At 39.0% G+C, this 27,914-nt stretch overlaps 1 protein-coding gene across 1 annotated transcript; it reads left to right on the top strand.

Moving 5' to 3' along the window:
* The first annotated feature begins 475 nt into the window (after positions 1-475).
* On the top strand, positions 476-27,611 carry cavin1b (caveolae associated protein 1b). Its single transcript, XM_008438185.3, has 2 exons — positions 476-1,474; positions 20,751-27,611. The coding sequence occupies exons 1-2, from the start codon at positions 944-946 to the stop codon at positions 21,627-21,629; spliced, it is 1,410 nt and encodes a 469-aa protein (XP_008436407.1). The 5' UTR covers positions 476-943; the 3' UTR covers positions 21,630-27,611.
* The last annotated feature ends 303 nt before the right edge of the window (positions 27,612-27,914 follow it).

Here is a 27,914-nt window from a genome sequence, read left to right as displayed (position 1 = left end):
GACCCAAGGAGAATTTAGATAGACTAATTAACCTGACAGTCATGTTTTTGGACTGTGGGAGGAAGTCGGAGTACCCAGAGAGAACCCACCAAGCAAAAAGACCCTGAGCCTGGAATTGAACCCAGGACCTTCTTGCTGCAAAGCAATAGTACTACCTACTGCACCATTGTGCAGCCCAGCTTCTGGATCTGAAAGCAAAAAAAAAGTGTCTGACTCTTCTGATATTCAGCAGATAGTCTCATTTTACAGACTTTGTTTGTGCATTCAATTTTATTTAGATAATAAAAGAGCTTAGGTTCCATTTGATCAACACATTGACACCACAAGCATGACCTTTTACTATAAAACCACTGGTTGTTCTAAATTTGAGTTTGTTTTGTCTTTTCTTCTCACTGGTGGCTCTGGTCCATGATGAGTCAAGCCCTGCCTTGCCTTTGTAGAAGAAACTCTGCAGGGCATGAAGAAAGAAGAGGAAACAAGAGCAGATGTGGCCTAACATTCCTCCTGAGTTGTGCCCTGGCTTGTATCCCAGCATACTGCTGCAGCTCTGCTAGCTGTTCCAGCCATGTCAACAGCACAAGGGCAGACCAGGAGGGTGTGTCGTTAACTCATGGAGAGGTTGAGTCTTGGGAGGAGACAAAGGAGGAGCTTGAGCAGACGGGGGAGTCCAGTGGAAAAAGGGGCTGGAGAGAAAATACCCTGCAGGCTGTAGTTTGATGCTGGGGTTTTCTGCCACAACTCTTATGTGGTGACATCCAGCACTGCTTGTCTTCTTCTCCTTACGGATCTGAACTTGTGGAAGACAGAAAAGCATTAAAAAGGGCTGCATGCTGCAGAAAAAGGAGACGTAAAGAGCAAACAAAAAAGAAGAACCTGGTGAGAGGGCAAGAATTTAGATATCTGAGAAAGCTTAAGCAAGTTACAGCACCTCAAATTAGTCAAGATGGCAACCATGGAAGCACTGGAATCCTCAAGTGCCATGCTGGAGCCTCAGACCCTGACTGAAGTCTCCGATGATGAGCTCAATCTGCCAGCTTCTGATGAAGAAGATAATGCCCTTGCTGCCGCCAAGAAAGACCTGCATGCCATGGGCACAGAGGAAGAGATGAACGAAGACAAGGATGAGGTTCAAGCGTCAGACACGCAAGTAAATGGCGTGATGGTTCTGTCTTTGCTTGACAAGATCATCGGCGCAGTGGACCAGATCCAGCAGACCCAGAGCGGGCTGGAGACCAGACAGCAGGAGATGGAGCGCACGGTGACCAGCATCCAAGGAGAGCTGACCAAGCTGAGCAAGAACCACAGCACCACGTCCAACAGTGTCAATAAGATGATGGAGAAGGTCCGCAAGGTCAGCATCAACGTCAAGACCGTCCGAGCCACGCTGGAGAAGCAAGGCGGCCAGATAAAGAAGCTGGAGAACAACGAGGCAGAGCTGCTGAAGAGGCGCAACTTTAAAGTCATGGTGTACCAGGTGGGAGAGTGTTAGCATGCTTTACTGAGGTTTCTATAACATCAGGCTGTTTGTCAGAGCCTGACATGAGAAATGGGTGTGGCACACTGAACAGAATGATGAGGAGCTGATATTCTGGAGTCTAGTTTATGTAATAAAATAAAAACAGATTCGGGTGTGGTTTATGAAACAAGACAAGGTTCCTGAAGATGATCCCACTTTGTTTTCAGGGAGGGGCTCCAGGTTCTCTGCTGTTACCTGAAGCCCTTCCTCTGTACCTTTAAAAATCATGAAGATCACAACTGATTTTAATATGACATCCAAGTGTGTGCAAAACTATTAGTCTGCAATAAGCTCAGCAAGCACTCACAGAGAAGAATTACAAATGAAACCCATCATGAGCCCATGTATTCTCTCACACTTTTTCTCTTTAACAAGTGACTCGTTTAAAGTTTAAGTCAGACTTAAAGGTTGTTATGACTTCTGACAGATTCTGGCACTTTGTGACAGCATACAGCATACAAACGCAGATTTGGGTGTGTATGTGATTGTGTATATAGGTGTTGCATGTTGTGGGCATGCGCCCCTACCCCTACTCATAACTCATAAGTTTGTACAAAGTGCATTTCACAAAAATTTATATCAAACCCAATGAGATCGTTTTTCCTATATATACCCCAAAAACATTAAAATGAAACCATAATCTGCATCTTAAATGATGTGATGGCAGTTTTTCTTTTTTTAAGACAGGGTGAACCGTTTGTGAGGGAAGCTGAGGGAAACCCAAACTTTTTTTAGACTGTGAGTTCATTGCGTCTGTGCACGCATGCATATGTGTGTGTGTGTGTGTGTGTGTGTGTGTGTGTGTGTGTGTGTGTGTGTGTGTGTGTGTGACTGGTTTATGTTTGTGAACTGTAGTGCAGGAACATTCAGAGTTTCCACCCTTGACTCAGACATCATGGTTTGGAACTCTCTGGCTCTCTCTGCCTTCCTCCAAGTCGCTCCAGCAGCTACAGTACATTTCACATTAGGTAACACACTGAGACAGAGTTCAGCATTTCAGTATGCCCAAAGTTTCTGTAAACTGACACGACAGCATAAGACAGAATGTTTAATAAACTGCAGATGAGCAGGGAAGAGCCTTAAGGCTGAGCTCATCTCAATAACTTTGACTGTTTCTCAATTGTGAACGTCATAAATCTCCTTAAGATTGGGATCTAATAACGTTGTGGGTTTCTAGTTTCCAAATGCAGCCTATTTAAAACATCCAATAGTCAAAAAACTATAAACATTTGGGGATTTTGCGAGAGTTAGGCTCTGTGGCAATGCAAACTCTGCCCCAGATGCTTGTTGTGGGCTCCCTCACTAACTCAAAACACTGAGTTAATTTATGGTTGCCAGAAAACAAAGAATTCATCATCATTAAATGCGCTCGCACACGTGCATGCATGTGCTCGCTGCTCTGCTTTCAATTTTATGTGCATTTTTTGATTCCTTTAGAGAACACATTGTTTCAAGATCCAACTGGTATGGAAACACATTCATCACCAGAGGAACGTTCATCATTATTAAGAATGATTTAGACTCATGACTGCTCCCTAATACTCATCAGGTAAAACTGTGGAATCACTAAGTTGATATGAACACTGTTGATGAACCTGTTACCTACTTATTTTAATGAAGATAGGGTTATCTTCAGCCAGATGTTATATCCTGTGTACATCACTCCTGTCTCTATAGCTTTTTCTCCTCATCCCTCTGGAAAGCTTATAGTTGTGATTTCTGCCCTGATACACAAACATTTTAAAAAATTAACATTTTATTATATAAGCAGTGTTATATACCATAGCTAACAGTGTTCACAGTTCTTTTTAAGAAGAAGCCAGAGAATGATCTGAAGTTTCCTCTAACTGAACTAGCATGAGCCCCTCCCTGCCTTGTGAGTTTTCTCCCAAACACAGAGACAGTTTTTGATATGGGCAGCAAAGGTACTTGCCCAGGGTGTCATGATGTGACACTTTATTAAATAAAGACGGACCTCTGAATATGACTTGATTTTACTTAATATGACTTGTGACTGTCACACTTTAAATTCCCCAAGCTGACACACAAAGACAGAGCAGAAATATTTGGGACAGGCAACCATTCACGCTGACTTTCACTGACTAACTGATACCACTTAATCCAAAACGCCTCCTGGGTATTTTTGAGGATGTTTCACCTTTTCAGTTGGTTTGTAAAGAATTTACAAGAGGATCCCGTAAACCAAATCAATTCTCTGCTACTGTAGCACAGTGTGGTGTTATTTATCTCTGTTTGGAAGGAGGATAAGAGTGAAAGGCTAAATGAAAAAGAAGAGGCGTCCGGCTCTGCACTGGGAGTGGATGGGTGTGTAATGATGAAGACCAGGGACCATATTTAGACAGCTGACTCATAGCAGAGAAATTTCCAGCTCTCTGTTGTAACCACTTTCTAACAAGTCACACAATCAAGTCCTCTCTATTTAAAAGATTCACCCTTTGAATTGAATTTGACCTTTAAGTCAGCAAGTCTTAAAGGTAAAGACTTGACTATGATGTTAAGTTTTCTGTTTCACTCTTCTTAAATCTAGCCAATTTAAACTTTATTAGGTTCTTCTGACTTGCCAAGCTGCCATACTGCAGTTTGATTATTTTTCTTTTGAAGAAATCAGAAGAAATTTTATAGAAAATGAAAATCAGGGGCTGAAGAAGAGACTAGTGTCCTCGTCAGTAGTGGATTGGGAGGACAGGAGAGTCACAGTGAAGTGGGCCTTTGGTTGAGTTTCTAAGTCAAAATTAATATTTTTTGCATAAGCAAAGACTCAACTTGGATTGATGCACATAAAGTTTGAGACTTGAACTGGTCTTGAGGTCCAAGACGTGAGTCTCATTAACGATCTTTATCTTATACAATCAGAAGATCAGGTGAGCCTGTGTGTAAGTGATACACTGTATTATGTTGTCATTTCTAGTATGGGGCACTTTTACTGTTTAGCCCTGATAACTATTTCAGACTTTGACTCGGATCATGGCTTCCTAACAATCTTAAAAATCATATGATTTAGAATAACAAATAATAGTGAACTATAGCAGAGTAAAGGTTGGGACAATGTGACCACAGGGATTAACTACATCACTATAGGGGCAGAAATGAAAATGAAGCAGGTTATTTTCTTTTTATTCAGTTTCTTTCAAGAGACATGTACATTGCTTTTTTGAATACTTTAGCACTTTATTAAAAATGGGCTCACAACAATTGTCTACATGTTAAAATAAATATCAAAACATTAAAACTTTTAAAACTTTAAATATATCAACAAGCATAAATGAATCTTAAGGTCAAACTGTACAGGTTTGGATTCCTAACCTACAGCATCACAGGCTGCAGGAACAGCAGGTGTTTTGTATCTGAGGAAGACCTGAGTTAGACTCACCTTTCAAAAGATTTAGACTTGAGTTGGACTGGCCTCTCAAAGATTTTAGAGTTGACTTGGACAGGTAACTCGAAGGCAACCCCTAATTAGCCAATAGCTAACTAATTGTCTTTATATATATGTTGTTGTTAATAAAGCCAGAGGATACATGAATCCTAGAAATGTTGGTTGATACATATGCCTCTAATGGTCTCCTCCTACCATTAGAGGAGACCATAATGTGGCCTACCTAGTGGTTGAAGTGGGAACTACATGTGATTTATGGAAGTGGCAGTTTTCAATAGGCAGGCTGGATGGAATTTAGCTGATAATCCCTGAGCTGGTTTTACGATGAAAAAATATATTTAAGCTTACTAATACCTACTATGTGTGATATGATGAAGTAGATGTGTCCAAATTTCAGAAAGTTATTTCTAATTTTGGGTAAGAAGCGTTTTAGCAACACTAGGTAATTAAGGAACGGTCATAAGTAATACTAGTTTTAAGAAGCACCATGTATAATGTAGGTATAGTTATATAAAAACTAAATTCTGTGCATGTATCTTCATTATAACATTTTGAATCAAAAGGTAAAAAGTAAAAATCCAATCATTTATTTGAACAAGTATCCTAATACAATAGATGATCTTATCAGTAAAAAGGATGAAAGCTTCTAGAACAGAACAGTAAAGAGATATTTCAGAATTGATGTGTATTTGCAACACTGGGATGAAAATCATTTTCTAAAATGTAATTTGTAACATTGATTTTATAATTATAAGGTGACAAAATATCATCTTTCCCCCAAACATGTCTACTTGTCACGATGTGGGCATATAGAGATTTCATAGATTGATGAAAATGTCCTGTATTAGGGCTGCACCAATTAAAAATTAGGACTGATATCAATGTCTAATATTAATACTGCTGCTATGGTTGTGTTTACCCATTTTTACTGAATTCATACGTATTATATGTATTTCCCGAGACTTCTGATACCAAATAGAAGCTACCACATCACACTGTAAAAAAAAAAGTCTCTAATTTATGATAAAATACCAGCAGCTGTGGTTTTCAGAATTTTATGTATACAAACAGTAAAATCCACAACCACAGCTGCTGGTACTTTACTGTAAATTAGAGATGTTTTTTCTTACAGTGTACAGTGCTTCTCTTTTTTAGATAAATCTCTGATGTTGACACCGATGTATTATGCATCCCTAGTAATTTCTTTAGATGTGTTTTGTGTCCTCTTTGTTGGAAATCAAAAAATGGTCACCTTGATATTGCAAAAAAGGAGCTACGTCTCTGCAGTCAAGAAATGTTGACTCAGTTTTAAAGTCTTGACATGATCAGGTCCTCCAAAAAGCTGAACTGGACTTTTTGTTAAGTGACTTGTTAACATCTCTTGGTAGAGGTGTGGAATTTACACATTCTCATTTTTTCCCCAAGAAATATGGTACAAAACTGATGCTAATCCAAAACTGATGCTAATGTCCAGACAAAAACAAGTATTTGTCTGCATGACAAACGCAGGTTGTGTGGGGAGCTGTAGTCAGGTCAGAAATGGGTGTGAGTGGAGATTCATTACTGCAAGTTGTGAGCACATGTATTTAGAGCTGCCCACTTGTGATCAGATCAACACGGATAAGCAGTGAAACCGGGTGTGAACACGGTACTTACTGCTTTATCACTGACTCGGACAAGCTGCATGTTGAGCTCACTGCATTCTCAGCTGACATGAATGTGATAAGTGTGAGAGAACAAAGAAAGAAACACCGTCTCTTTATAAACCAAAAGATCAGGGTCTGAAAATGTTATGTAAAGCACATTTTACCATTTCATCCCCTGAGCAAACAGGCTGCATTGCATTTAAATTCATGAAGGCTTAACCAGAGCAAGTAGGTCTGTTCAGCCCCATATATGGACATTTGAGACAGAAATGTTCCTCCCTCATTTTAATGTGCAGGACTGTAAAGGCCATTGTTTCAGTTGAGTGAGTTACCATGTTTACAGCAGGCAGAGACCATGTTGGCATGAAGCATTTTTTAATAATAATCATTGAAAATAACTTGTGGAAATAAAGAAGAAATAGCTGAGAACCATGGAGAACCTGAAAACGAGAGTAATAAAAGAGGCAGAGAGTAAGAGAGAGAAAGAGACAATCTAAAAATAGCGATTGTTGCATTCTTGTTTGATTGTGAGAAGGAAAGGACCTTTAGATTGTGTTCCTGTTTGGTATGGGGGATCCAGTCCACTGATCTGTTCATTAAGCAGATCATTGGCTTGTAGATGATCTTGTTGGATCCTTGCAGATATAAGTTTTTTTAGGTTGAAAGGATCCCATTTTCTGCTTGACCCTCTATGAGGTATAACTGCTTTCAGATCAGAAGAAAATACACAGTGAAAGAACTTTTGAGGACGGAATGACGGGAAAATGATCTGGCTGCGTGTCTTTAAATGTTAAAAGTGTTATTCCTGTGGGGATGCATCACTTCAAGCAGCATCCACAATCTAAGCAGCCCGAGACTGTAAGTCACACAGGTTTCACAGACTTAACAATTGGTAACGATTTAAAGAACATTCCATTCCAATTCAATTTTATTTATATAACACCAATTCACAACAAATGTTGTCTTAAGGCACTTTACAAAAAATGCTTTTAATTCAATTATGTATACATTCCGATTGAAACTAGTTATCAAACAGTACAGTATGCTCAATTAATTATTCAAAGTAATTTAGTGGCTCTACCCAAGGAAACCCTGCAGATTGAATTGAGTCATTGATTTGCAGCATTCACTCCTCCTGGACCAGCATGTAGCAGCAGTAGAAAATCACTAATCATGTTCTAGTCACTTTCTAGTTCCCAGTTTAAAACTCCTTTAGGAACCAGAAAAAGAATAATGAGTTGACTCTCTTAGTACGTTAATAATGGATCCTTGACATAAAAATGTCCACACCTCTTAACTCCTACCACCTGGTGCATATACTGTAAAATAAGGATTGTAAGATTGTTCCATTGTTAACAATGAAGATTACATTGCTGATCCAGAAAAAGGCACTGCTGTGTTTCTGTTTTTGACCAGCTCCATAGCAACCTCTCTTCATCCTGCTAGCTGTGTGGTAGCTACATTCTTTCTGTGCAGATTATCAAGCAGTTGACGTTGTACAAGACGGATGGGATGAATCTCTGGCCCTTCACTGAGCAAAACCTATAGGCAGCAACCAGCTTTTCCATAAGTGAAAGAGAGACAGGAAAAAAACAACAACCTTGCTGTATCTACTCATCCTTTGCCAGATGTAATTATTGTCTTGGTTCCATGACCCTCTCCACCATGTGAGTTCAGTTAGGGTTGAACTGCTTCTTCAACAGAAACACTTCTGTTATTTTCCAAAACAAACATTCATAGAGAAAAAAAAAAACGAGGTAAAAATGTTTTTTTTCCATTCTGTGAGCTTGGATTCAAGTTTATGGAGAAGGAGCGTTTTTTATGACATATAACTGTTGTGATTCCTCTCAGCTGATTACCTTCTGTTGAGTGTTGCACTTTGCAGGGAGCCGGTGGTAATATAAACATCTTGCTGTAGTAAACAGATGGGTATTCATCATCAATATAGAATATCAATGAACTGATTACAACTGGCATGTGTCACAGTGCTTGGCAGACAGTGAACTTCCATGGCGGCCTCAGAGGGCTAATCTGTGTAGGCTGTGGACATCAGTGGAGTGCAGACATAACGGCGTTTTACAGACGTTTCTGTAAATGAGTGATGGATGTAAACACAGCCCGGATCATAAAGGACCTCTGTGTGTGTGCACTAATAAAAACAATAGTTACAATATAAACACTGCGGAGCGCAATAGTTAGTCAACTTGCTTCCTGTCGGTTCCTTTGGGGGACGCAGTATTATTATGTCTCCTAGCAACAATGTTATAGAAGCTCACGTTTTTAAGTACTTTGCTGCTGTTTTCAAGTGAGGAGCATGAAAAACAATTTTCATCTTCACATCATTTAAAGGCGCTGTTTTGGGGGGATGAAAGATGAACACTTGGTTATTAAGGAACAAACTGTTGGGGGGTTTACAGGATTATCCTCTGGAATCAGGATGTTCGTGACTGGAATCGGTTCGTGTTGCTCCTGCCTTGGAGACACGAACCGATCGAACCTGTTGGACTTTTATCAGCTCTGTGGTCACAGAGATTTGGAGAATCTGCAGATAATTCTTAAATCTTTCCATCTAAACCAGACTTAAGACTCAAGCTCTACTCGTCTCCTCTCGACCACTGCCTAAACCCTCTCTGACTCTGGTCGCTATGGTAGCGTTTACATATCTCTTCAAAATAAGATACAGATGCGCCTCAAAAACGAACATTTTACTTTCGTGAAAACTTTAACTCACGATAATGACTAACGGGAGCCCTCAGCTTGTTTCTCTGCAACGAGACGGTCCGATCTGGGAGTGATGAGAGACAATAACACCCGAAGTGTTGCTTTTATCCACAGCCTGTGGCGAAGCAGCTTGAAGCTTCATTGCCTCATTAGCAGCAGGTAGCCGCATGTTACGCAGAGCGGCTTGTAATGTGGGAGTCACCTACCGGTCCGGGATAAATCCATTCTCCTGTCTCTTCTCTGGCCCTTTTCCCCTTTGCAAAGAAACTTTCCAAAGACATCTGATCTGTTTCTTACTCATTTTGCTGATTGTGGCCTTAGTGTTTGCGCGCATGTAACCGAGAGAATCCGGTTAAAGGATTTTCAAAATAAAATATCCTCCAGACTCAAATAATACATAAAACGGAAATATTTCACAATTTCTTGCGCGGCCCGGTACCAATTGGTCCACGGACCGGTACCAGTCCACGGACCGGGGGTTGGGGACCATTGATTTACATGACTAGAGCTTCAGATGATGCCCTTAAAAGATTTTATTAACGAGAAACATTGTGGTGGTGGGTTAACTCCCTTATGAGACGATTTTAATTTATGTCAATGTTATAGCTGTAAAATTTTTAAATATTTCCCATGAATTATTTTATTTTACTGGATTCACAGACTGGACTGACTGTTGAACAGTCAATGAGCCACTGATGTTCCTGTAACAGCTAACATATTCTCAATCACTGAAACTATATTACTATTTATTTTGATACTTTTCTATGTAACACAGTGAAATCCATAGAAGTTGAACTCTAGACAAAACACCTAATCCCACAATAATATTTGACCCAGTGGTCATCCTTTGAGTCATTTAAGGAATATAGAATAGCTGTTATGTTTAAGCAAAGGAAACACTGTAATGTGCAGGACTGTAGCCAACAGGAGTGGGAAACCCCACTTTTCTCCATCTTCATAAATCTCTCAATTAACATTAGTCTCCATTGTTGCTAAAAAGAGAAAACACAAAGGGTTGCCATGGAAATGTCCAGTGCCATCCCTTAAGTTAATGCCCAAATCTCTTAGTCAGGCATGGAGAACTGTAAACAGAGCCAGGAGGCACAAAGAGAAGAGATTGGCCTGCTGGCCTGCTGCCAAACTTCTGTTGATTTCCTTCTTGTTCAATCCAGCAGAAAGTGTTCATGTTCATCTTGTGTCATGTTTCATTTCCCTTGGTCTCGATGGAAAGTTACACTCATCATGCCCATGTTATTAATTTTGCAAACATTAGTCACATGAGAAAATATTTCTGTGTGGCTCTTTGTGATTACATTTGATCTGCTGATGTGTTTTCGCATGAGAGGACATGGTCAGAATACCAAGAAAATAAAGTGTGCCATTAAAACGGCATCATGTGATTGTTAACAATGGCAGGCTGTGTCTTGCAGTGAGAGCTGTGTGCTGTTTCTGCAGTTAGTATGAAAACCAGGAATTACCTCACACGTTTCTGCAGAATTAGCAGACTTTGATCCTGTGTTTTCTGCTCCTTGATAAAAGTTGATGAAGATCCTACATTTAAGACTAAATAGATTTATGATCAGAGATGCACAGTGGATAACATCTACATGCAACAAAAGCTAAAAAACAGGCACTTTAACTCTTATATTTTACCAACAAACAGAATCCAGAGAAGGTTAGAAAAGAACTATAATAGAGCAAAGAGTCACCAGGCTGTGTTTAACTCCAGCCTGGTGACTCATTATTTCTTTCTTCCCTTGGGGACTTGCAGCATGCCTTCACTTTATATAGTAATCTCTCGCTCTCCCTCTCTGCTCTCATCACTCTGATTAAAGGGGACCAATGGGAAGAAGAGATGATTAGGGAGTAAGTTCTCCTAAGTTTTACTCATGACCATCACACTCTTTCCCATGCCACACAAAAGAAATGGACTCAATAACCTTCACACACATGTGCGTACACACACGCACACACACATACACACACAGGACAAATCTGGTTAAAAAGGGAGTTTTATGTTTTTTCCAGGCACATAATTCTATTTTATTTAATTCAAATCAGTTTATATATATATATATATATATATATATATATATATATATATATATATATATATATATATATATATATATATATATATATATATATATATATAATCATTTCAGTGCAATTAAATATACATTCCATTTGATCCTAGGTATCAAATTAAAACATGTGATGAAATGTATTTTTTATATTTTTGATGAAAATAAAACGTTAAAAGCAGCAGAGGCTGAATGATTAGTTGTTGGCAGCTTTCTCTCAGATGAACCACAGCCAAACAGACTGCTAGACCAAGTGTAGCTTCTATGGGGAGAAATTTTATACCACAATCAAATAGCTATGTTATCTTCAGTAACAATATTTATATCAAAAAAGATTTAAAAGAAATTTGACTTTGCATTATATCTGATGCCTTGAAATGGGCCACTGTGTCTGTAAGAACATCCTGCCCTCTCCACTCCGCTCTCAGTCTCAACAATCCATGATGGAGTTCACAGCTGTTCCTACGAGCATTGGACTGACAAGTAGTTGATATAATGAGCTCAGCAGATTCACATATCCACCAAGTGTTTGCTAGTTGCTGCTGTCACTAGTCTGGAGGAGCTGAATTCACACCGGAGTGAAATAATGAGGTCATTAGGACCATGCCGCAATTCAGCCGTTTGATTCTGTGACGGGGCTGCACAGTGGCGCAGTTGGTAGAGCTGTTGCCTTGCAGCAAGAAGGTTCTGGGTTCGATTCCCGGCCCCAGTCTTTCTGCATGGAGTTTGCATGTTCTCCCTGTGCATGCGTGGGTTCTCTCTGGGTACTCCGGCTTCCTCCCACAGTCCAAAAACATGACTGTTAGGTTAATTGGCCTTTCCAAATTGCCCCTAGGTGTGAGTGTGTGTGCATGGTTGTTTGTCCTGTGTGTCTCTGTGTTGCCCTGCGACAGACTGGCGACCTGTCCAGGGTGTACCCCGCCTCTCACCCAGCATGCCAGCTGGAGATGGGCACCAGCAACCCTCCCGACCCCACTAAGGGACAAGGGTGCAAGAAAATGGATGGATGGATGGATGGATTCTGTGACGTTGGACCAGGGATAGATCCAGGGGCGGATCCAGGGGCGGACCAAACGAGAGCCTCGCCACCCCTGTTGCCACCCCAGCTAGTGACAATGAATTCAATAAATTGTTATGGCAAATCGGACATTAAGCGCATGAAACTCTTTTTTCCCTGACAACATTGAATGCAACACAATGTAACCTGACACTCACTGCTACCGTAAGTAGCGGGAGGTGCGAGAGAAGGACAGAGCGCGAGGCAGCAGCATTGATAGATGTATATGTTACTGGACTGGACATTATGGGATTTATCGTAAGTTACACATGCGCCATTGCTGTCCATTGAGTCAGGAATATTGGTGGTCAGGAAACTACTACAGTCACGCAAAGAATCAGAACAACGGACGCAATGTTTAGTAGTTAATTCAACCATAGACAATGGTAATAAGGGCTTCAGATTTCACAGGTGAGGAAAACGTTTAATTTAAAGAAAAGATTGAACAAGTGAGCAGTGGGTCATTTATACTAGCCTAACTGTTAGCCTGCTACTGACTTTGATAATCTTAGCATGTGCTGCGCAGTTCGGTGTGTTTTGGTTCCGTTGGCACTAAAACAGGTCAACCCGCCCACCACGTCATCAGTAGAGCACCTGTTTATTAAATCAGCTAATCAACCGCCGCTGTGCTCAGGCGAAAACTTATTAATAATCCAAATATAGATATTAAGCCTGACAGCATAATGTAACAGACTGGATGTTCTGTTTTAGTGTTTTTGCTACTTTTTTGTGTGGGAAATGTTTGTTTTTTGGTGTTGATTCCCCTGATCGGTAATCTCTGCTCTATCTGCTCGTTGAACTGTTGTCTGTTGGTTGCTATGGCAACGGATCCGCGTAAAGCCGACACACAGAGCGAGAAAAGGCAGAATAAAACTTGTTGGAGCTATTTTTTCTTTATTTCATTAACCATTTGAATTTTGTTACTTTATTCTTAAATTTCTATTTTTTGCATTATTTACAGAGTTTATTTGTAGGTTGATAATTGTTGATTTTATTTTTTTGTTTTATTATTTTCTTATTTATTTTCTAAATTTAGACAGGAAGTAATGTGGGTCAGTCCACATAGATAAGTGCAGGGGCCTGTAGAAGGACCAGCAGGCATTTGGGTTTGGGGCCAATGGTTTTTAAGAGTTGTAGCATGAGAACAAATAAAAGTTTGATGTCTGTAATTGTTTGGTGAAAGAGGAAAATAAATCACCAAGAACAATCAATAAGTTTGGACATTGAACCTTGTTTTGCCTGTGTCGAGAATCATGACCCCAGTGCCTTAGTAGTGGCTTGGTGGAACTTTTATTGGATCTTTGGCCTTGCGAACAGTCAGAAGTGATTCTGTCTAGTTTGGTTCTTCACCTGTTTATCAGCTTTATTGTACCTTTATTGTGGCGCACTGCAGCCGCTGCAATTCCTAAAACAAGCGACAAAAACTGAGCTAATCCCTAGTGTTCTAAAAACATGGTGATATTTATAACAGTTGTCAAACTACGGCTCCTACAGCATATTTAAAATAAAACAATTGACCAATATAAGTAGATATTCACCCTTTCTTGTATCTTAACAGAAACTACACTTTATAGATTTATATCATGGAGAATTTATCAAACATCAGTTTTCTAATCTTTATTTTAAGTTGTATTTATAGATATATCGAATAATAAATGATGGTGCTACTAATATTTTTGTGACAGATTTCTCCTTGTCCTGTATTGGGATAAAATGGTTTTCTGGACACAATGCATGTCAATTGATATGCATATCAGTAATGCATATCAATTAGCAGGATTACTAAAGAATAATTAACTATACTACATTAAGAAATTGTACTTAAGCCTCGGTGCTACATGAAGCTCATTTTGAAACAATGCAAGTTAAAAACAATGTTTTGTATTGTTTTTAATACGATATATATATATATATATATATATATATATATATATATATATATGCTGCCACCCTCTAGCCACCCGATAAATATTTTTCTAGATCCGCCCCTGGATAGATCTAAAAGTTACAGCACTTTTAAACAGCTCCTCATGCACCAACTTGGGCCTGGATTTGATGACCTCTACCTAAATGGTCCACTTCTTACAGCTAGATGTCTGGCAGCAAAAGTATTCAACAAAATGGTTGAATATATTTTGTTCAGGACAAGATAACTTTTATCTGACAAACTAAACTCCAACTGATGTTCCTCCCTTGCTTTCCTGTCGCTGCTGAAACCCCTCCCTGGTTTGAGAGTGTTCTTCTGTAACTGTGGTGTGTTAAAGTTTCCATAGTTACCATAGTTTGTTGTGGCCAGCCCATGTGTATGGTCAGGGAGAACATGATGACTCATAAAATTCAATAGATATCTGTGTTTCCATGTGAATTAAAATAATTAACAGCTGTAGACAACCAGCAAGTTGTAAGATGAATTTGTGAATTAATTTGCGTTCTTGCCATTCCAGAAGTAGAGAACTCTGCCTTCAACTTTGTTCTAAGTTTCCTCCTACATCAGCAGAGATGACCAAAGGATTCCCCATTTTCCGGGATCTGCTGGAAAATCCTCCCCTGCATGTGTGTGATGGAATGTCAAATCAAAACACACATACACACACATACATCTGGCAGGGGAGTTTAGGTGGTTTGAGTTTAAAGGAAACCAGAAACAGAGCTGGGTGTGTTACCGCAGGATTCCTCTCTCTCTCTCTCACTGCCTAGTGAGTGGCTGCAGTGTGAGAAGCTCCTATGTTGTGCTTATTATCCAAACTCAGATACAGAAACAGCTCCTCATGCTGCCTGGCCAGCAGTTAGGAGGAGCAGCCCAGTCACACACTTTTAGAAGCACATATGCAGGATGAAAACCAGTCAGTAGCTTTTTGGTATCACCAACAAACGCAACACATCAACACACACACAGACACACACACACAGACACACACACACACACACACACACACACACACACACACACACACCAATAGCTCAAGGCATTTTCTTTCATTGAAGGCAGTATAGTTTGTTCATGTATGGCACCACATTGTCATGGTGACATCTAGTGATAATGTATAGGTAGTTAAACTTTGTCAGTTTTTAATTTAGCTCATAATGTTCCACAGCTTTGGAAGGTACCTTATGATGCTTTGGGTGACTTTAGGCCATAACCTCCACCATAGAATATTCTTGCAGGTAACACAGAACAAATATGGACAAAAACATGTGGGGAGCTATTAGCTTTTATCCTACAGCAACAGGATAAAACTGTCAGGAACAAGGAGGCAGTCGGAGTACATTCCACTGTTTCAGATCATTCTTTGTGAAACCAAGGGCTTTTCCTCAGTGTTGAACCTTCAAAAAGCCCAGAGGTCCAAACTTACATCACATCCAACATTCCTGTTATTGAGGGACTCCGACCAGCCCAGAATATTCACTTTGCAATCCCTCTTTTGTAATTTTTTTTTGTTTTTTGTTTAGTTGATTTCATGCCTGCAGTCAAAATCATATTTTGTGCTGCTACGCAAAATCTCTTGAGAGAATGAATTTGGCTCAATATCAGGATTAATTATTGACTACCTTGTTGCCAAACTTTCCATCCACAGTACCCAAATGTTATATGAAGTCCTTATCTTGGCTATATAAAGTCATTTTAAAATGTTTTCTCTACACCCATTCACATAAAACCCCATGCAGTTTTTTTCTGTTGTATGATGCTGTTCATTTTTATCTTTAATCCAAAGCCATAACTATCTGCAGTGTGTTGCCACTCAGAGTGTTCATAGTGCTTAACCTACACAATGAATCAGTCAGCTGAAAAATTAAAAACACAACCAGGTTCTCTGGGATAAGTAATGAGACATTTTTCCCAGAACAGTGGCTGTTTTAATTCAAATGCAATCAAATTCAACAAGTTGTGTAATCTGAGGGGAAGTTCATGTTCCTTTTAATTTAATAGAGCAACGAATTCATTCATTCAAATTCATAAAGACATTTTTTTGAAATGTTTTTTTTCAGTCGCTGCTGTCCAAATCCCCTCAAAGTTGCATGTTTTATTGATTTACTGTTGTTACATGGGTTTTAATTTTACCAATTCATTACATATCAGAATTCTAACAACACTTTTGGCTTCAAAGAAAACATGAAGGCAAAGAAGGCAAAGAAATGAACTTTTCTTTTTGTTGGGTTTTTTTTAACGTTTGCTTTTAAAAAAACATAGAATATTTGCCATGTGTGGTGTGAACTGCACTTAACATTGGCTTTTACTAAAATAAGGTAATAAATTATTTTATTTTTGTATCAAATTAGCATAAGTGGATACATTTATTCACAAGTGACTCAACAAAAAAGCAAAAAATTAGAATCTGTGTTGCTTCAGATTTTAGACTCACGTATCCAAATTTGCATAAAAATGTATCTTTTCAGTTTTTTATCTTTATTTTTATGTAACACAAAGTTTCTGTGACCAATGATAATCCCCTATAGGGCTAAATGTATATCTCTAGCAAATACATTATGTATAAGAATATTTCAAAATCTCTAAAATTGATTTACAAATATGTTTTGTTTTTCATTTTCAATCATAGATCCAACTTAGAGGACCACAGGGGATCAGTTTTCTGTTATTTATAACACATAACGACGTGTTTGCGCTTTAGAGAGAAGCCTGCTCCTGTACTCCAAACACCTCCCCTAAACTTTCCTCTACGCAATTATTTCGTAATCTAGGGCTGAGTTAGATATGGAAATTGTCTGCTTGTGTTTTGCAAGCAATGTGGGCAAAACTATGTCTCAATGCCTTGCCTTGACAACAACACACACACAGACACACACACACTTAGAATGATGACGTACCTTGTTCATCTATTTTCCATGGCTCTGACTGTACCTTCCTGCCTTTGGGGTTGCTGCCTCAATGAGAACAATGTCCCATTAAATGAGGAGGGTCAGGAAGTGAGAAACACCAAGGTGAATACCTAAACTTCCCATAACTCTTTCCATGTACATGGAAAAGCATGCAGCCTAGAATTTCCTCTGCTGTTGAAGTAATTCCTTTAGACTCATTACCCAGTGACAGATTACTTTGAGTCTCTTTAGTTAAGGAAATTGATGATGAAGCATTTATCCCTGAGCAACTTCTTGTTAAAGTGGAATCGTCTTTAAACCTGTAAGGCGCATGTTCAGTGTAAATGCTCTGTGTGCAAATAAACAAGCAGCTTTCAGTCGACTGTTGTGGCCATTTGTGACCTCAGTAACACTGATCATAGCTTAGACAGTAAAGAAAGCTTTCTCTGCAGTGACAGAGAACGCATTCAACCTGCTCATCAACCTGCTGACAGGTTGATGAGGTTCTGATGGGATTAATGGAGCCATGCTCTGGTAAGGCAGCTGGAGTTTTTTAAGAGATCAAACTAAATGGTGAAAAAAAATTAGAACCTGACATTTTGTATTCATTTATGTTAAAACCTGGATCACTTTTGTCTTCCACTTCACTTTGTGTGCCCCCTTACAGATTTCTACAGTTTTTACTTTTCTTTTGTCTGTCTAATATAACCTGAGATGACAAAAAGCATACGAGGTGCTACATGGCTGCATTTATTACTTTACATTAAAAGGTTACATTTTATTAAAAAGTACCAAAGCAATCATTATATGATTTTACTTAGGTCCTTATAATAGATTATTGTTAGTACAAAGGGCCTGCTGTAGTGAAATCCAACATGGTTTGTTTGAAAATGAGGCAGTTTTTCATTTCCTCTCTGCCTGTTAACACAGCTGCTCAGGAAAGCCTAAATCCCTCCTGCAAGGTCAAGTTTACCCAAGATACTGTAGCACAATACCTCCAAACAACCATCAGCATTCTCCAAGGGAACACAATAGACATGTCTCCACCCTCTGCTCTCATTCCCATACCTTGCAGCTAACACTTTGATGCTATCATCTTCCTGTTGGACAGATGGTTTTCCAAGACTGAGGAATGACAGGAGAAAAACATGTCGGTTTTCCACACCTTAGTCCGGCCGCCTCACACACTCTGGGACTCCTTTGTTCTCTGCTGTTTCCATTAAGAGGCAGCGTAGGGCCAGAGGAAAACACAGCAGGAATAACAAGCTGTACATGCAGACATTCAGGAGTCCGGGTGGAACAGCTGTCCTCTGAGCATCCTTCCTGTTCAGTACGATCCAGGTTATGAGAGCAGGAGGGCAAAATAGTGGAGAGAAGTTTCAGGAGAGGAAACTTCTCTCCACTTCTCGGTAAGGTGACATATATACCCAGATATTTACACAAACTATATGAAAAACACACATCTTTGTTTCTCTGTGTTTGACATGAAATCAGACTTACCTACCGTTTTAGCTCAGTTAAGATGATCTAAATGATTTGTTTGCTGAATGACTGAATAATGATTCATAAACACAACTTTAAAGCATAGTTTCCATCCATTCTTCCAGTATTTGGTCAAATGTTCTTAAAGCTGTCTGTATTAGGTCAAATATTTTGGGTTTCCCTCCACAGGTAATTCCCACAATAGACTGCTAGAGTTTTGACCCATTCCTCCTGGCAGAACAGATGGAACCGGGTCAGGTTTGTGGCTCTGCACTATGCTACCAGCTTCAGCTGCATCTTCACTAAGTCCTTGCTTTGGTTCTGGGACTGATTCACATTTTTCACACAAGAATCAGTTCATCCCTGGGAAACAGAACCCACCTCCTTCCTGAACAAATTCCCATGATCGTTATACTTGGATATAATTGTTAGAAAAGATGAATGTGGAAGCTTCAGGTATCTGGAAATTGGACCTAAGGATGAACTAGACTGGTGGAGGTCCATGCACTGTTCAGACTTCTCTGAATTTTTCCATAATGTCACACAAAAAACAACCCAGTGTGCTTGAGGTGTCACCTGAAAATACATATTCTTCCATTTAGCTCAGATGTTGGGAAATAGCCTGTCAGAAGACAAAATGTGTCTTGAAACAGACAAATTATGTCTGATTCAAGAAATCCAAACCAAGTTTAAATAAAAAATGTTATTAAGTTCATTTTAGTTTGATTTATTTAGATCCAGTTTACAAAAGCTTCTGATAGGCTATCATCATCTGGGTCTCCCCAAATTGTTAAAAAGCACAATCTTAGTTTATGGAAACTTTTATATTTGGAGAAAAGTTTTCAAAAATTGTCTTATTCATTACTCTGATATTTCACAAAATAAATCATTCTATTCCTAATCTCAGACTTGATGTCCTGACACGCCGGCAGAGTACTCAGGGTCACAGTATTAATGTTTTTTTATGAAATGACAAATTATGTTTGATCCAAGAAGACCGAACCCAGTTTAAATAAAAAAAATGTTAATTTTTTTTTATTTTTTTTATTTAGATGGAGTTTACAAAGTTAATCACAAACGAAGATGAGCACGCTTAAAGTAAATCTCATTAATAAATTAATTCCAGTTCAGATTTGGTTAATCTGAACTGGAATTCAGATTAACCTGTTTCCCTCCACAGGTAACTTAATTAAGCCGTTTACACAATTCAACACAGTCCATGGTCCAAAACAAGAAGCAATCTGAGTATAAGGTAGCAGAGGGAAATATTCTCTGCATGCCCCTGCGTGTAACTGGATGTCAACACTATATACATCTCATCTTTTTAATAAGAGCCAAAGGGGAAATGCATCTTTCCAACCCAACTTGAATTTATTGCCACATACTTTCTCCACAGCTGCAGCAGAAAACACCCTTCAGTTATTGTCATTCCAATGATCCTCCTCATTTTTCTCTGACTGTCCTTCGTGGCATCAGGCCAAAGATTCCACTTTTTTCTCACTGTGGCCTGAGGAATAACTTTTACATAGTAAGAAAAAATAAATGGGCAAACAGACTTAGACTTAGAAGTATAAACTAATGTATTTAGGGACAAAATATTTTACAATAAAAAAATAAAAAATAAAAAAAATAAAAAGCTACAGTAAAAAGGCTGCATATATGTGCAGATTGTTAAAGTAATTCTTTGTTTCAGCTTCAGTCTAGAGGAATTTGAATTCAACAAACATGAATCTTATTAGAAACTTTAATCAACTGTAGGATTTTTTGGTATTTGCTCATGCGTATCGTTTTGAAAGTCACTGTAGTTTATAACTATGATGTTTCTCTGCAGTTTATTTTACAGCATAGCTTCATATGAAATGCATTAAAAAAATCTATGAAAGTGAAAACTAATACAAATTCAAAAACTATCCTCTTCTCTAAGTACTGAATATGTTTTATGTTGCACTTGCTGATATGACCTCATGGTTATTATATGCAAGCAAGATCTTGTTCAGTATGCATCAAAATCTTTATGTTTCTTTCTCCACAGGATGATGTGAAAGTGCCTTCAAAACTCAGCATCTCCAAGTCTTTGAAAGTTTCTGAGTCTGTGTCAGGAAGCAGAGGAGGCAGTCTGCTAGAGCTCAAAGAGGCTGTGGAGGAACCTGGAGAAGCAGCAGAGGGCGACAAGGAGGACAAACCCCATGTAGACCTTTCCTCAGATGAAGAGGGGGTGGAAATTGAAGACACCATTGAGGAGACCCGAGCTGAACGCATCAAGCGCACCAGTCTGCAGCGGGTGCAAAACCTGAAGACCGTCTTCTCCAAGGATAAGATGGATAAGACCAGAGCAAAGACCAAAGAGAACCTGGAGAAGACCAGACAAAAAACCAAGGAAAACATTGAAAAGACAAAGCAGAAGACAAAGGAGAACCTGGAGAAGACCAGACAAAGAACGAAGGAAAACATTGAGAAGACAAAGCAGAAGACAAAGGAGAATCTGGAGAAGACACGTCACAACATTGAAAAGAAGATGGGTAAACTTGGAACGCGTATGAGTGTGAACCCTGAGCGAAAACAGAAGATTAAAACATCTGGTGACAAGATGAAGAAGGCCTTTACACCGGACCACGTTGTTTACGCCCGCTCTAAAACCGCCGTCTACAAGGTGCCCCCTTTCACCTTCCACGTGAAGAAGATCCGTGAGGGTGAAGTGGAGGTGGTCCAAGGAACCGAGATGGTGGAGGTGTCCAGGGAAGTAGAGCCAATAGGCGGGGAGGATGTGGAAGTAGACAACGCCGAGGTGGACATTGAGATGGAGATGGTGAATGGAGGTGGGGATCTAGAAGAGCATGATGAGGATGAAGAAGAGGAGAGCCATGATGCCTTACACGAGGAGGACGATGATGATGATAAAGACAGCGACTAAATATAGAGCAAAGAAACCTTCATCCATTCAGACCAATTCTTTGTATCTGCACTGAGATTTAGGCTTGATTTGGATTAAAAAGTATATTCAACAATAACTGCAATAACTGGGACAGTGATGATATGTAGGACCTATTTTCACAGGTTTGGCCACCATTTCTACTAATGACAGATGATTTACAGTGTCTTCTGAAAACACAGCATTAGCAATATCAGTTTGGATGTGTCCATCACACATTTACTTCAGTCTAATATTCTAGCACAGTGGTCCCCAACCTTTTTATTATCGCGAACCGGTCAAGATTTGGACATTTTCCTGCGGCCCCGGAGGGCTGGGGGGGGGAGGAGGGGGGCAGGGGGGAGGCGTGAACCGTCAGATAAGGCTTCTGCATGTTGGTGTTCCCGCTAAATCCTGAATATACCCAATTTGGGTTGTCTTGGCCTTTTTATCGCAACTTGTGGGGTTTTTCCCTGACTGGGAACGAAATACAACCTGCTGAATGTGACAGGTAGCCAATCAGAAAACGTGGTGACGTAAGAACAGAGGGGAATCCCAAACAGCTGACATATCGCGCAACTGAATCCGATGGACATCGGATATGATATGTGGAAATGATTATTATTATATGTAAAGGTCATTATCATATATGTTTATTCAATTAAAAATGTCAACTATGAAAAAACATAACTCACCTCCAAATCATAGTGCAGCAAATAGAGCGGCTGCTCCCGTCGTCTTTCATCCACTGCCTTTTCTTTTTGTTATGTCTTTTATCTCTTAAAATGATTCCACAAACTATCACTACTGCTTCTACATCGTCATCCGTGTTTGGTTATTCTAAATTCCCGTATGCTGTGTTGGGAGTTTTGTGGATTTTCTTCTGGAATCGGGATGTTCTGACTGGAATCGGTTTGTGTTGCTCCAGCCGTGTGGCTGGAGATACGAGCCGATCCAACCCGTTGTACTTTTATCAGCTCTGTGGTCACAGAGGTTTGGAGAATCGGTCGACAATTCATAAATCTTGCAGTCTAAACCAGACTTAATACTCACAAGCTTTACTCCTCTCCTCTCGACCACTGCCCAAACGCTCTGACTCTGGTCGCTATGGTAACCTTTACATATCCCTTCAAAATAAGATACAGATCCGCCACAAAAAACGAACATTTTACTTTCGTGAAAAATTTAACTCACGATAATGACTAACGGGAGCCCTGAGCTTGTTTCTCTGCAACGAGACGGTCCCATCTGGGAGTGATGGGAGACAATAACACCCGAAGTGTTGCTTGTACACAGCCTGCTTGGTCTCTACGTAGCGATGCAGCTTTAAATTTCATTGCCTCATTAGCAGCCGGTCGCCGCATGTTACGCAGAGCGGGCTTGTAATGTGGGACTCACCTACCGGTCCGGGATAAATCCATTCTCCTGTCTCTTCCCTGGGCCTTTTCCCCTTTGCAAGGAAACTTTCCAAAGACATCTGTTTCTTACTAATTTTCAAGTATACCTCGCTGCAGCAAGCAGAAAGGGGCGGGGACGGACCACTGTCAGTCTCTTACCTTATTTGGAAATGGGACCATTGCACTCCGAAAGTGAAGGGGGCGCTATTTCCTATATTATCCGCGGCCTCCCGTTTTAATTTTCTTTTGAAATCTGTGATGTAGCTTCATCTTTAGAAAGGAGTTTCTCTCTCAGCATGTACTTCAACTTCTCTTTTTTATTTACTTCAGCACAGCTCACAGTTTTTAACAATTTCCGTAGCTTTCGGTGTACTTCTAAATCTGCTTCTTAGTCGCATCTTTTCGGGCTTGCTACTGCCTCTAGTGGCGTGGGGGTGGTAACACAACTAATATAATTATGTCACTCAACGAGAATACCACAAAATCTTTATTATTCACTATTAATTTCGCCATTACTGGCAACGTGAAAGATAAATTATCTTCTAAAATACCATATTTTTCTTCAGGATGTAAAGCTAATTATGTGACATAAACAACACCTTTGTTGTTTATATATATATATATATATATATAATATAGATATTATATATAGATATTTAATATATAATATCTATATATCTCCATCACTTGTAGGAGGAAAAAAAGAAATAAGACATGAAAAACAGCATTATCAACAACAATAAAAATACCATATACAAAATATACATAAGAAATTTAATTGAGCAAAAGTCAATAACAAACAAATTAATTAGACGAATAACCAGGGTTGTTAAACAAGCAATAATCCACATTTTTGTTTTGTTGGTAGAGTTGGTAGAGAGAAAAAATATGATTAAACTATTTAGTTTTCCAAGGTGGAAATTTTTCTTTGACTCTAAAACAATAAAATAAAACTAATTAATAGAATCATAATATCAACAATTAGTGCATCAAGTAAACACTTTGGCTAAGTGTTGTGGCTAATTTGGCTAAGAATAATTATTGCACTGTCAATTAATGACTTCTAATAGATGTTCTATAGTTACCAGAGGAACAGAGTAATGCCTTCATGAGCTCAAACTGACAAAAAAAGAGGATGGATGTTCTAAACAGTTTAGACAGAGTTGTTTTGGTTTAGCACTATTTACCTACTATTTTTCCTGCTATTCCAAGTATTCTTAAAAGATTGTCTGTTAGTCTGCAGCTCATGTGACCAAACCAGCCGAGGAAATGAAAAGCTAAAGCACTCAACAGTTAAAACTCGAGATGACTTTAAACTTAAGTTAAATTTTTAAGTTTTAACATTTTAACTCATTGTTAAAATGTTAACATTACTTAACTAGAGGTAATGTTAGCTAAAGTTACTTCTAACTAACTAGAGGTTTTGGACGAGTTGCACTTATTAGGTAACCCCAAGATCACTGGGTCTTCTTAAAAGATAGAGTGACGTTTCTTAAAAATGTAACCAGTGTTTTCAGCAAAGTTGAGCTGACTGTCCAGGAATGATCCAAGGTATATAAAACTTGCCGTAGTTTCAACAGGTTGGCCATCGAGTGAAACTGGAACCACTTTAAGGTCTTGTTTATGTCATTTAATTAGCTCTACTTCCTTAAGAAAATTAAAAGGTATGGTGTTTTGTGAGGGACTTTATCTTTTGCAGTTCCAATTATGCGAGAATTAATAATAAATAATACTTTGGTATTCTGACTTAGTAATGTATTTATATTAGTTGTGCTACCACCACCACGCCACTAGAGGCAGTAGCAGGCCAGAAAAGATGCGAAAAAGGAGCTGATTTAGAAGTACACCGAAAGCAAAATTGTTAAAAACGGTGAGCTGCGCTTAAGTAAATAAAAGAGAGAAGTTCAAATACATGCTGAGAGAGAAACTCCTTCCTAAAGATGAAGCTATATCACAGATTTCAAAAGAAAATTAAAACGGAAGGCCGCGGATAATATAGGAAATAGCGCCCCCTTCACTTCCGGAGTGCAATGGTCCCGTTTCCAAATAAGGTAAGAGACTGACAGTGGTCCGTCCCCGCCCCTTTCTGCAAGTAACAGAGAAAATCCGGTTAAAGGATTTTCAAAATAAAAGATCCTCCAGACTCAAATAATGCATAAAACGGAAATTTTTACGGTAATTATTTCTTGCGCGGCCCGGTACCAATTGGTCCACGGACCGGGAGTTGGGGACCACTGTTGTAGCACTCACAAAGACCTAAAAACTGATAACAAACAACTAACATTTAAAGTTTTGCTTTAAATCTCCTCAATTTTACATAAGTAGCCACATGTGTTTGTGTCACCAGCTTACACCAATAATAGAGTAGAAATGATGGCCAAAACCAAACACAAGCAGAAAATCAGTCAATCTGGAGATAATTTTACATGCTTTCCCTTCTTTCTTCCATTGACCAGGAGCACTAGAATTAGAATTTTGTTAAAGCTAACGTATGTAGCTTTCATAAATATTTTTTGATCACTATGCTGTGAAAATATAACATGAGCCCTTCTGTCTGTGGTTTAAATGTAATCTGCAAAAATACACAGCTACTGATCAGAAACAACCAATCAGAGCCAAGAGGAGAGGCATAGTGCTGTCAAGTAACCTCTTGTATGCGCTGTTCAATGTGCTAATGGTGGAGAAACGTCTTACCATTACTGGAGAGCTGTTTATCTGACATAATCAGTGGCTAAGCTAACTAACCTGAGCATTAATGGCGGACTCTGGTGTGAGGAGCTAGCTGTAGCCCAGCAGAGAGTAAGAGGAAGGGTATGAGCAGCACATACACAGAGACCTGCCTCTTGAATCTGATTAGTTGTTTCTGACAACTAAGTGTATTTCTGCAGATGGTAGTAGAACTGCAGGAAGGAGGCAGAAGAGTTTGATTTTTTTTCACAGATTTTCTGTTTTATGTTATACTGTCACAACATAATGAAGGTTTTAACAAATACGTAAAAAAATATTGTTTTTATTCTAGTTGTTTTGAATAAGAATAGATAAAGAGGGAATAAGACACATGCTTTGTTTATATTGAGCAGTATCATAATCAGATTCAGAGGGAGCACCATAATCAGTGTAACAAAAATATACAATGAGATTAGTGTAAAAAAAAAGTAATTAAAGAAAAGAGGAAAAACGAAAGAAGGAGAGGAAGATATTATGTCATTGTTCAATATACACTCTTTCACAAAAGAAACACAAATATAAACTCACTTTCTTATCTATAATGAAATGTCTTTCTCATATGAATTCACCAAACCATTTCTGACATTTCCATTGCTGTTTATCTATTTAAATCATGAGTTAAATATTATCTTCTTCTCATTAATCTATCTGTTTATAGGCACAGTGCTATCTGCTGTGACTTCTATCTTTTGCAGAACTCTTGTTTTTGTTTGAGTTTTTTTCTAAAACATTTCCCACCTTATCGTGTTATTTTTCTTTCATACCTTCTTAGTGCTGGCAGACTTGCTCACACACTGTGTTTTTTCATACTTTACTGTCCATTTATGCATATATATCTGACCATATCACTGTAATTTCCAATAAAAAAGACATTACATGACATTGCTTTCCTTTTCTTTCTCTCTGAATTCACACGCACGCACGCGCGCACACACGCACGCACGCACGCACGCACGCACACACACACACACACACACACACACACACACACACACACACACACACACACACACACACACACACACACCAGAGGGAAACCAGGTCAACAGTTGATCCTAGCAACAGGCTGCTTTGAACCTAAACCTATTATGCCTTTGTGTAAGACTGACCCCTAGTGTTGAGAATTTTAATTTGACTACTTTCTGTTCCAAAATAAATTGAATCAGAAATGTTAACCATTCTGTGTTCAGAGGATCTTAATGCAGGGGTTCCCAAGTCCAGTCCAGTCCTGGGGGGGCTCCTGTCCTGCATGCCCCTCTCTAACATCCTGGACCAGATGAAAACTCCCCTCAGCCAAGAGGCCTGCTACTGAGGACAGGATTCAGGCAACCCTGCACTCCAGCAATGTACATAAAAACTGTTCTTATTTTTGGCAGCAGAGGGGGTCATATGTTATGAAACACGTATTTTTCAAAACATTAATTTTAAACAGGACTTCTGCTTCCAAAAGTAACTGAGATCATAACTTCCAGGTTAGATTTAGCACTATTTTACTTGTGCTATGTCTCCTGCTGTCTTGTGTACATAATGTGACGCGCTATCTGAGCAAATGATTATTAACTTCAACAGAACTTCTCGCTGTTCATCACATGTGCTTGTTCTGAACTCTGCAGCCATGCTAAACTTTTGTTTTTGCACAGTGCATCATATGGAAGCCACCCAAAGTATTATAAAACAAAGATGAGAAATTCAGGCCATTTCCATGTATGACTGTGTTTAGTGACCTCCCCTGTTTTAATATCCAACCTCTTGGATGGAGCCGATCCAGTTTTCTGCTTTTGCTTTGTCTGTATGTGATTGCTGACTGGCAACACAGCTTAACCACTAATGATTTAATGAATAAAACCCAAACTGAGTCACAGTTTCTGTGTTTTATTGAGCGCTTACTAAAAGCTTATTAACATTATAAAAGGCAATTAATTTAAGTTTTTCTTTTCAGAGGAAGATTTTAATAGTTTCTAATGCCCAGTTTTTAGCATGTGAAAACATTGTTGAATATCTTTGTCTATGTAGTGTCAATCGATTTTTGTGTTGATTTCTTTTTTTTTTTTGATGATGTTTGTTTAAAATAAATGAATAACTTCTATTCTCAGAGCACTGAGGGGTGCTGGTGGGGACAACACTGCGCAAGATTTTACTGTTTCAGTAAATTTGATAATGAAGG

This window comes from Poecilia reticulata, chromosome 19 (genome assembly GCF_904066995.2).
Source record: "Poecilia reticulata chromosome 19, P_reticulata-male-v2, whole genome shotgun sequence".
NCBI classification, from domain to species: Eukaryota; Metazoa; Chordata; class Actinopteri; order Cyprinodontiformes; family Poeciliidae; genus Poecilia; species Poecilia reticulata.
The sequence above is the reverse complement of the archived record's forward strand: the minus strand, read 5'-3'. Positions and strand labels throughout refer to the sequence as shown.

What these genes read in the sequence shown, in the direction of transcription:
- cavin1b (XM_008438185.3), top strand. Translation starts at nt 944, where the DNA reads ATGGCAACCATGGAAGCACTGGAATCCTCAAGTGCCATGCTGGAGCCT. An exon ending in TTAAAGTCATGGTGTACCAG is followed by an intron (nt 1,475 to 20,750) that starts GTGGGAGAGTGT and finishes CTTTCTCCACAG; the next exon opens with GATGATGTGAAAGTGCCTTC.